Below are 9832 nucleotides of genomic sequence, written 5' to 3'. Positions count from 1 at the left end.
GCTTTCCCCCCCTCAACCTTGTCTGAGGGCGAATGCTTGTTGGCACCTGCTGTGTGACTGTGGTGGGTTCAAGTACCCTCGGACAGACTAACGCTCAGGTACAAATGTTTACAAAACAAGTATTTGGTGGAAGTAAACTACCTGAAGTCAAGCATTTGTTACATTTTACACGCTGGGAAAATGTGCGTTTGTGAGATTGGTCTACCTCTTTTTATTCCCAGGCCCGAAAAAAAGTTTGGTAATTTACAGAAAAATTACAAATTTGAGGTTTAACTTTGAACTACTGTTTAATGCTAAGGTCTGGTAATAAATTGAGAGTTTGAAGTGTTAGCATACCACAGTACTGTCCCTCTCAGATATACCCTTTTGCAGAATGTTACTTCAGAGAAACGTTGAGTAATGTAAAAATACAGACTGCTGAATTTAAACCTTTTGCTGAAATGATTGAGTGATGCAAATGTGTTGTTGGAATGTTCCTAACTTGCAACTTTTTTTTTTTTAACAAAAATGGTTAAATATCATCATATTCATTGAAAATTGTTTGAATGTAAATATGAAACAAAGACAAATTAAACATTTTGAGCTCATTTTTGTGTTTGATTTCATAACCATGCAGTTTTATTTTCACTAGTACATTTTGATATAATCCTAGAGGAAAGTGATATTATCTGTAAATAATATCAAATTATGTCTGGTTTAAAATTTGAAAAAGTATTTAGTAACAGTTTAACAAAGAGGCTGCATTTTGCTTGGTAAATGTAATATTTATTATATTTCTCAGTCATTGCTGGAACACAAGTTATACTCCAGTCCACTAGATGGCGCTGAACATATTTTGGCCATAGGTTCTACAATAGGTTCCGTCAAATCTATGGTCCTGTTTTAAAAAAAGATTGAACATTATTGAAACATTGCAACACATATGCTTTGTTTTTCCAGCTAATCATCAGCAAAATTATTTTATCTATTTTTTATGTGGATACATAAAATAAACATTTATTTGGTGGATTAATTGGAAATTAATTTTCTCATTTTTCTGTAAGTTTTAAGTTTTAACAATGCAGGGATCTCTGTTTTGTTTTTGTCTTTTATAAGCAGGAAAAGCCCAAACATATTATATTCTTTTTTTCTCTCTAACAATCCTTTAGTCCTATTTTCGACTAAATAGTAATAATTAAAAATAAATAAATAAATGGTTATTGAATTTTCTCATCCTTGAGTTCTTGAATGCAACTTCAAAAACTGTGACTTAGCACGCATGCGTAGTACTCTTTTTCTCAAAGCTAACTGTTAGCGGCGCTAAAGACGTGGCAGAAGTCTTTCGACATGGATGCAGCTGCTCTGGTTATCCTGACTTTATTACTTGGAGTTCTGGTTATTTTGGTCGCATTTGCGGTTGGTAATAGAAAACAAGAAATAAAGGAACAAACAGAGCCAGGAGTGGAGGCTGCAGGTAAGACAGCCATAGCGACACATTCAAGAGGATCCTGAACAAAGTGGTGTTTTTTGTAACGCGAGAAGCTTTTAGCACCGTCAAATTTACCGCTTTTCTCGTTAAAATTATTTATTTAACCACGTATCCGCGTTTTTACTAAAGTGCAACACAAAAGAAAACTGAAGTAACTCTTGAATGAATGTCAGCTGTATCCAGCCAATCAGCAGATGTTACATAAACTGACCAATGAGATCACTTCTTTCTGCTGAGTAACCTTTTCTTTCATAAATGACAAAGTTCAGGGCATTTCGAGACAAAAATTTTGTTATTTCTCTAAAAATAAAAATCAAATCAAGCCGTAAATTGTTTTAAAGTCAAGATGCGAAAAGTTTCTACAGAGCAATAATAAATATTTTTCTCTGTAAGAAGAAATGACAAGTTTCTAAAGCTCTCTGACGTCACAGTTTCTCCTGTATCAGCAATCGAAATGAAATATTAATGATTTATCAGCACTATCTGTAACCAGGAGGTTCTGACATTTTCATTCACTCAACCTCACTATAACTGGAATTCATTCTTAGACTTTGTGGATAAAAAAAAAGTTTTCTATATTAAGATTGTTATTGGCTACATTATGGAGAGTTCTTTATGAATAAAGTTTGATTTGATTTGTTATTGGTTTTTATATATATTATACAGTTTATGTCTGTCAATTTTTACCTAAAATTTGTTTGCTTTTTTTCTAAAAAAAAAAAAAAAAAAAAAAAAACCTATTTGAACTCTAAAAATCATTGTCTCCATCACTGAACTTCATTGTTTTGTTTTTATTGTGGTTCTTAAACTGGATATTTTCCCATATTTTTCCTACACAAATATGTATGTAGTTTGATACTGAAGAAGAAGAATTTACTAAGGTTTTAGCTGCATCGTCATTTGTAGCCGTTATTATTCGACGATACTGAGAGAGCTCATCTCAGAGATAAACTTATAGAAAATCTGTTTTCTTTCAGTTGATTCCAGTTCTGTGAAAGCAGCTGCATCCAAGAAGCAGAAGCAGGAAAAGCAGCAACGGAGCCGCAAAGATAAACCGACTCAGCACACTTTCAGTCATCCTCTGTTGGCAGCCTCACTGAAGGTTACCTGCAATATTTTTATTTGATTTTTAGCAGTTGTGATTATTTTTTAACATTATCTTTTATACATTTATGCACACTGGGATTTCATCAGGTGTGTGAAACAAGAAGTTTAAGACTCAATATGGGAGGAAAATGTTTTACAAGCGGTTTCTAATAGATGTTAGCTATACAAGGGTTACCGAACAAATTATTTCAGTATTCACTCTTAAATCATGTCCATGTATTGGAAAAATTATATCCATTGTTTGACAAATTTTCTCAAATTTTAAAAACCTTTTTTGGTTATAGCTCAAATGCTTTGTTTGATACTTTGTCGAATTTTTTTCTCTTGCTATAGACACTGAACTGTAGCTTTGTTTATAAATTTAAGCCAATTAAAGCTATAAAAGAAAAACATTATTATATCCTTTTTTGAGGAGAAATCAGTTTATTTTTAATAATAAAATTCATCTAAATTCATAGACTGATGCATTGAACAAGTCTTAATACAACTATAATTATTGTATTCATACATTCATAGATATGGATTCAGTTTTTCACAAAAAAGATTTGTTTTGGACCGAATAAGGCAGCATTTCGTCGGTGAAGGTTTATGATGTCATCTTTTAATGTGAAGTACATATCACCATAAGGTTTGTGTGGTTTTCTCCACACCTGTGAATTTCATTCACCACCAGCTATTTCATACTTAAACCTGAGTTTAAGTTGATCTGCCGTTCACATTCCATCCTGTTGACTTTCATGCTTGTATTCCGCTCCTCAGAGCCACAGCGGGAATGTGACGTGCCTTGATTTCAGCAGCAATGGGAAGTACCTGGCTTCCTGCGCTGACGACCGGACCGTTCGGATCTGGAGCACCAAAGACTTCTTGGACCGAGAACACAAATGTCTGAGAGCGAACGTGGAGCTGGATCACGCCCTATTGGTCCGCTTCAGTCCAGACTCCAGGTTTGTTGTCAGGACGACATTCTTAATCCATTTCATTTCAAGTCACAAGTGATTTATTATGTCATTTGGTTTATGATAATCTTTTGATCTATTTTCAAAGTGGGGTTTTAATCATTATTCTGCTGTATTTAGCCATTTTTAAAAATTGTTTCAAGGACATAGTTTCTGTAGGGTGGCAGGAGTTCATAAGAAATTTGCCGTTGAGTTGTCTTCGGGACCATTGACATGGTACAACCCCGCCCCCTTTCCCCTCCTTGTTGCTGAGAGCTCTGAGCAGGGAGCTTATGGCTTACTCAGCATATTTTCTATGTCATCTTTTGTTCTGCTCTTGATTCATAACGATTTGAATAAATACATTTAATCTTAATTTTCTTAATATATATCTACCATTATCAGAAAAATGCTACAAGAACACCAAAAATAACATTTTAATAATTAAAAATGACGTTCAAAATCAAGTATGCTTGATTAAAACTTCACAACCCTTTGATATAAACTAAACAAAGGTGGAACTTTCAGTAAAAAAATCTAAATGAAAGCCGTTTTTTGTTCAGCTGTAACACCTTTATTTTGAAAGTATTTGATATAAATTTACTTTCACCTGGAAAAAAAATCAAAAGAACTTTTTTTTTAAATTTTTTATTTTTTGCACTGTTTTCCTTTACAATCGGACTCCTTCGAGAGTGTTAATATAAATCAGTTTTGTAACTAAAGCTAAACTTTATTTAATGAGATTTAGCCCTTCAGAAAGGACGAGAAGAACTTACTTTAAATGAAAACTAATTTATGGATTTAAATAAGGGATATTGGGTTTTGCAATTAAAAATGTAATTAAAAAATCCTCACCCTAGTTTTATGTTAGGGCTTTTGAGCCTATTCTATTCTTAGTTGAAGTAGGGACTCTGGCAGCAAAGAACTTATGTCAGATAATGTGTTTTAAGAGACTTGCTGTGTTTCCACTGCAGAGCGTTCATCACCTGGCTGGCGAACGGAGACACTCTTCGCATCTTCAAGATGATCAAAAAGGATGACGGCACTTTCAACTTCAAGGCTGCTCCGGAGGATTTCCCCCAGAAACACAAAGCCACCATTCTAAACATCGGCATTGCAGAGACGGGTACAGAAAGCAGCTTTTCTAGTTAGCTTTTGGTGTAACTTTTTTTTTTAAGGTTTAGCATTATTTTACAGCAACTGCTAAAACTTCACAAGGAACTTCCTCTCATAAAATCTGCCATTTTGTATGTATTTTTGAAATGCTTGTAGTTTGTTTTTTGTTGTTTGTTTTGATTTATGGCATCAGTCAAGTTTTTTTCTTTCTATTACATTATTTGTCACAAGTTTTATGGCAGATTTTTCTTCGTTCCTTCAGGGAAGTTTATAATGAGCGCCTCTACAGACACCAGCATTCTCATCTGGGATCTGAAAGGAGATATTCTGGCCTCGATCAACACTAACCAAATGACCAATTCTTATGCTGCTGTGTCCCCGTGTGGCAGGTCAGTCCATCCATCATCACCTCCAACTTTTTACTGGGACGACTCCATCTTTTTTGGTAAAAGCCTAAAAGTTTAAGTAACTTTTTCTGTGAATGTTGTGTGAAAGCGTTACAGCATTCACATAAGATATCAAAACCTTCAGCTCGTTCAGGACATTACTGCTTATATTTATGGTATTCATAAACTTTATAACTTTTGAAATATTGAGCAAAATCTGCCCCATAGGAAATGAATGAGACATTTTTCAAATTTGAGACTTTGGTAGACAGTAAATTGTTTAGTAATGAGCTGTTGTATTGGTATTATGCTAGCTCATTTTTGGTAATTTGGTGTCTACTGAGGTATTTTTATGCCAACTTGATCTAATATTTTAGCAACATGCTAACGTTTTTTGGCTAATTTGTTTTCTACTGAGGTTGTTCAGCTACTTTTAAGCATGCTAACATTTATTTATTTATTTTTACTGAGGATTTTTTGGCTATTTTGTAGTTGAGCTAGTATTTTAGCAACGTGGTAGCTTTTTAGGCTAATTTGGCATCTACTTTAGTGTTTTTTTGGGCTAATTTAAAGCTTAGCTTATATTTAAGGAACACACTAGATGTTCTAGCAAAATTAGCATTGAGGATTTTTATGAAAACTATAATTTTTTTCAGAAATTTAGGCCAACTTCAGCGGTCTTTCATAGTTCTATAATGAAATGTCATGTCTTTTAGCAAATTTTGGAAATAGCTTTTGCATTTTTTGCAAATCCCTTCAACAATTAGAGTAAATTGCGTCAGCATTTTTAGCAACCAGATTCAGCAAAAAAACATTCACACTACTAGCACTATCGTATCATGCAACTTTTCTAGTTATTGTTCTTTGGCTTTTCTAAAATTCTTATTTTGACTGATTAACTGTATTTTTTATGTAGAAAAACTCACCAATTGTTTTAGCTGTGTGTCTGTGGATGGACAAAGTTCTAGTTTCAAATTAGCTTTTTATGTTTGAGAAATATTTTTAAGTTTCTATCCTCTTTGCTCTATAAAAGTACTTCAAAATTTTAAAAAAAGATCTCTAAAATTTGTGTGTAGCTTATGAAAAATATAAAAAAATTAATCTCTAAAGGCCTCATGTATGGTGAAAATGGTTCAAAACTCAAGATAGGATGTTAAATATGAAAGTTATTGTTTTATGTGCTAAAATCTATCTCTGATTGTCGTATCTCTGATTTACGTACTTGCTGCACAGGAATTTCTGTGAAACCTCCTTTTTTTTTTCTTCCACTTTATGAAAAGGCTGTGTCCCACTTACTGTCTGTCTTCTCAGGTTTGTGGGGTCCTGCGGCTTCACGCCAGACGTAAAGGTGTGGGAGGTTTGCTTCGGTAAAGGAGGAGAGTTCAAAGAGGTGGCACGAGCGTTCGACCTGAAGGGACACTCTGCAGGGGTTCACTCGTTTGCCTTTTCAAATGATTCCCATAGGTAAAGAAATCTCCTTTAGTGAAGATATTCGGGGTTAATTATTTGAGGAAATACTTCAATTTTATAATGTTTATTAAACCTAGAGACCCTACTGGATCAAATTCGGCCCCCTTTTTATGTCTTTCTTTTTTTAAAGCTTATTATTTATTTATTTATTTTTTTCTTTCACTGAAAAAAAAATTAAAAAAGTCAAATTAACAGTAAAAGCCCAGAAGAGAATTGTTTCCTCAGGGTTAAATGAACAAACTGACATAACTAACTTTGCAGAGATAGATAAAAAGCTGAGTCAGGTTGATTGATGGCTTATTTTTCTATAAATTATGAAAGTTCTTGTGTAAAAACTGCTTTTATCTTTTTTGCTTGAACCGATTAGGATGGTAACTGTGTCCAAAGACGGAACATGGAAGCTGTGGAACACTGATGTGGAGTATAAGAAGCAGCAGGACCCTTACCTCCTGAAAACCGTTCCCTGCACCTCATCGGATGGTAGCCGCATTGCTTTGTCGCCAGACGGTCGGGTGGTTGCCATCAGCAGCGGGTGCAATGTGGCGATGTACGACGCCACCAGCGGGAAGCTGGAGGAGGAGCTGCATGGGGTCCACAGCGAGGAGATCACTGACCTCAGATTTGATATTAATGGCCGCTTTTTGGTGAGCAGCGGCGACAAGGCCATCCGGGTGTTTCACAACGCGCCGGGTTATCGGGCGGCGATTAGAGACATGAATGACATGCTCAAAAAGGCTCAGAACGAGGCCATGAAGCAGAGACTGCAGCAGCAGATCAAAGAGGCTCAGAGCGCCCTTGACTTGGCGCTCGCCGCTCCTGCTAACTGAAAAGACTGTGACCCTGTTTGATGTAACACATGTGCTGTAAGGTGATGCGGTTAAAAAAAAAAAGAGAACTTTGCATGAGATTTTAATAAAAATGCTCTTTTTATGGATTGATCTAATACTCTGTCCAACTTTATTCTGTTTTGTGTAACTTTGATTTAATTTTGTTTTTCAAAGCAGCCATGAAAAAACCCTGACCATATTCTGAAAAATGCGTTTTCATTGAATTTTCCAAAGAATGCTAATCTAAACATAAGGAGGCCACTGATGACGGGTTAAAGGTCAGAAAAATTATGATTTCAGATTCCACTTTGTTGGTTGGAGCCAATACAAAATATATAATTTGTTTTACCTACAAAAAATGTTTCCATACAAAAATGTAAAATATTTACTTTTATTTTACTTTGTCTCTTGCAAAGCAATTTTAAAAAGTTGTTGATTAAAAGGCAACATATCTAAAAACTAAGTAACCTTATAATAGTAAGAAAAGAAAACCAGTTAGTACAATTAAGCAGAAAGACTAAAAACTAGAGTTAGACTCAACAGATATCACAGAACTGATCCACTTCCATCATTGTAAAGATTGGCGTTTTTGTAAATTAAGGAAGTTTAAAAAGAAATGCTGTGTTTTTTTTCACATTTTGCATGCAAGCGCTGATGATTATTTTTAATTCACTTAAACATCAATAACTTACACATAAATATGTAACAGAACGGAACCAAAAAAAAAAAAACTCATGGTGTGCTTTTTATTTAAAAAACAATAAATATATAAAACAAATGCATAAATAAAGCTGGAGAACTGTACGTATACATTTATTTTATTTTATTTTTGAAAATGTACCGGTTGACCCGGAAGTAGTTCTCGCTCTCGGCCACACGTGTTCCTGTAGCAGCATGAGCTGCGGGGCTGGATGTTTGTAGAAATGGTGGAAGCTGCGATGAAAACAGCCGAACCTCTCCGGCCGCCCGGAGTTCTGCAGCAGAACCGGGTCTTCCTGGACTTCTTCTGGGACTTGGCCAAACCGGATCAGGAGGTCCGGCTGAAGGCGGTGGAGGACCTGGTCGAGTATCTGAAAACAGGGAATAAGGTAAGACGCAACGTGATCACTGACATAGTCTTAGACATGCTGCTGCTGGACTCCTTTATCAATATAGTCTGGATTTAAAGTTCTGTATGGAAAAATAACTATATATAAGTAATTCATCATTGGGCAAACGTACAAACGGCACTTTAATCCCACTTATTACATTAAAATGTTTAAACTAAACCCAGACACTTGTATGTTGTTGAACGAATTCATTTCTACCATCTTGATACAATAAAACTATTTTATTGAGCCATTTCTTTATTCAATAAAATACGACGTATGTGTCATACATTATTTGATCTTACTTAAAGTTTTTTTTAATTATTATATGTTTGCTTCTGCTTTAGACTCACTGGAATAGGCCAATCCCACCAGAACTACTCTGTCACTGTCCCAGTAATTACTTTATTTACACATCAATATCAGATACATTTGTGTAAATATATTGCCATTTGTGAAGCAAATAATAATATGATCAAAATACTATATGTATTCCTTAGTAAAGTTTTTTACATTTACTAAACAGTTTTTGGTTCACTGTTATTCTAAATCTAAGAGTTGCAACAATTTTGCAAGAATTAGCATTTTGTGCTGTTGGAACTGAAATTGAGTCCAAATAAAACCTAAAAAATCAAAAAAATTGGATTGGAATTAGGAAATCCATTAGGAATATCAAGGCTTCATGTTTTCTCAACAGATAAGACCTTTTTTTGCCATTTTATGTCTCATTTTTGATGCTCTTTTGCAAAGTAAAGAGGAAATATTTGTGGCAGCGAAGAAGACGACAATATTTTTATATTTTAAGCTTTTTTATATAAGGGTTTTATGGGACTATATTAAAGTGGAGCATTAAAAACCGTATTACTTTGGCCATCAGAGTGCCGTAATAGCATGACATCCTCATCTGATCTTGAAATTTAAATGTTATCTTTGGCTTTAAACCAAATATTTCAAATATTTTTGTTTTCAAAAATGTATTTTATTTATATTACAATTTTTTTCTACTATAATAAGCTTAACTCGGAGCATCCGCAACATCCACTAGATTTACATGTACATTTCTTACATTTTCACTGGTCTTTTTTTTTAGATTTTGATGTGACAAGAATGTACAAAGTGGGCTGTAAGAAAGCTTAAATAACACCTGCAGATCTTTATTGTGAATGTCTGTAACTGAAGGAACCAAACTCTTCTTTGTGCCTTTTTTGATGCAGAACGATGAGTTGGAATACACCTTTAAGAGGCTGGTGGATGGACTTGGTCACACACGGGAAACCGCCAGACCGGGATTCAGCCTGGCGTTGGGACAGGTGAGGGAATTCACTGCTGAACGTTGTTTGAGACCTTTAATTCACATTTTTTAATCACAAGATGACATGATGAACACAGGAGTGGTGCAGTGGTAGGGCGGTCGACTCCTGATCAGAAGTGAGCT

General features: G+C 34.8%; 2 protein-coding genes across 3 annotated transcripts in view; both read left to right on the top strand.

The window, feature by feature from the left end:
• Window positions 1-1259: 1259 nt before the first annotated feature.
• Window positions 1260-7420, top strand: tbl2 (transducin beta like 2). The gene is made up of 7 exons (XM_024266808.2): window positions 1260-1453; window positions 2446-2570; window positions 3335-3519; window positions 4485-4636; window positions 4889-5015; window positions 6324-6476; window positions 6850-7420. The coding sequence occupies exons 1-7, from the start codon at window positions 1327-1329 to the stop codon at window positions 7307-7309; spliced, it is 1329 nt and encodes a 442-aa protein (XP_024122576.1). The 5' UTR covers window positions 1260-1326; the 3' UTR covers window positions 7310-7420.
• Window positions 7421-7843: 423 nt separating this feature from the next.
• Window positions 7844-9832, top strand: part of mybbp1a (MYB binding protein (P160) 1a) — a 21023-nt gene continuing 19034 nt past the window's right edge. The window contains exons 1-2 of one of the 2 annotated variants that reach the window (XM_024266204.2): window positions 7845-8397; window positions 9612-9707. In XM_024266204.2, the coding sequence (XP_024121972.1) occupies window positions 8221-8397; window positions 9612-9707 (273 nt within the window). In that variant the 5' untranslated portion in view covers window positions 7845-8220. Of the gene's footprint in view, window positions 8398-9611; window positions 9708-9832 lie in introns of both variants that reach the window. The other variant, XM_024266205.2, reaches the window with a different exon arrangement.

Source organism: Oryzias melastigma, linkage group LG14, assembly GCF_002922805.2.
Source record: "Oryzias melastigma strain HK-1 linkage group LG14, ASM292280v2, whole genome shotgun sequence".
Classification (NCBI taxonomy): Eukaryota; Metazoa; Chordata; class Actinopteri; order Beloniformes; family Adrianichthyidae; genus Oryzias; species Oryzias melastigma.
This window is presented reverse-complemented; position numbering and strand designations above follow the sequence as displayed.

Bases quoted from the DNA above. Each gene is read 5' to 3' on its own strand.
- tbl2 (XM_024266808.2), top strand. From the start codon at position 1,327: ATGGATGCAGCTGCTCTGGTTATCCTGACTTTATTACTTGGAGTTCTG. The intron at 3,520-4,484 runs GTTTGTTGTCAG...TTTCCACTGCAG, and splicing joins CGCTTCAGTCCAGACTCCAG to AGCGTTCATCACCTGGCTGG. The intron at 6,477-6,849 runs GTAAAGAAATCT...TGAACCGATTAG, and splicing joins TTTTCAAATGATTCCCATAG to GATGGTAACTGTGTCCAAAG.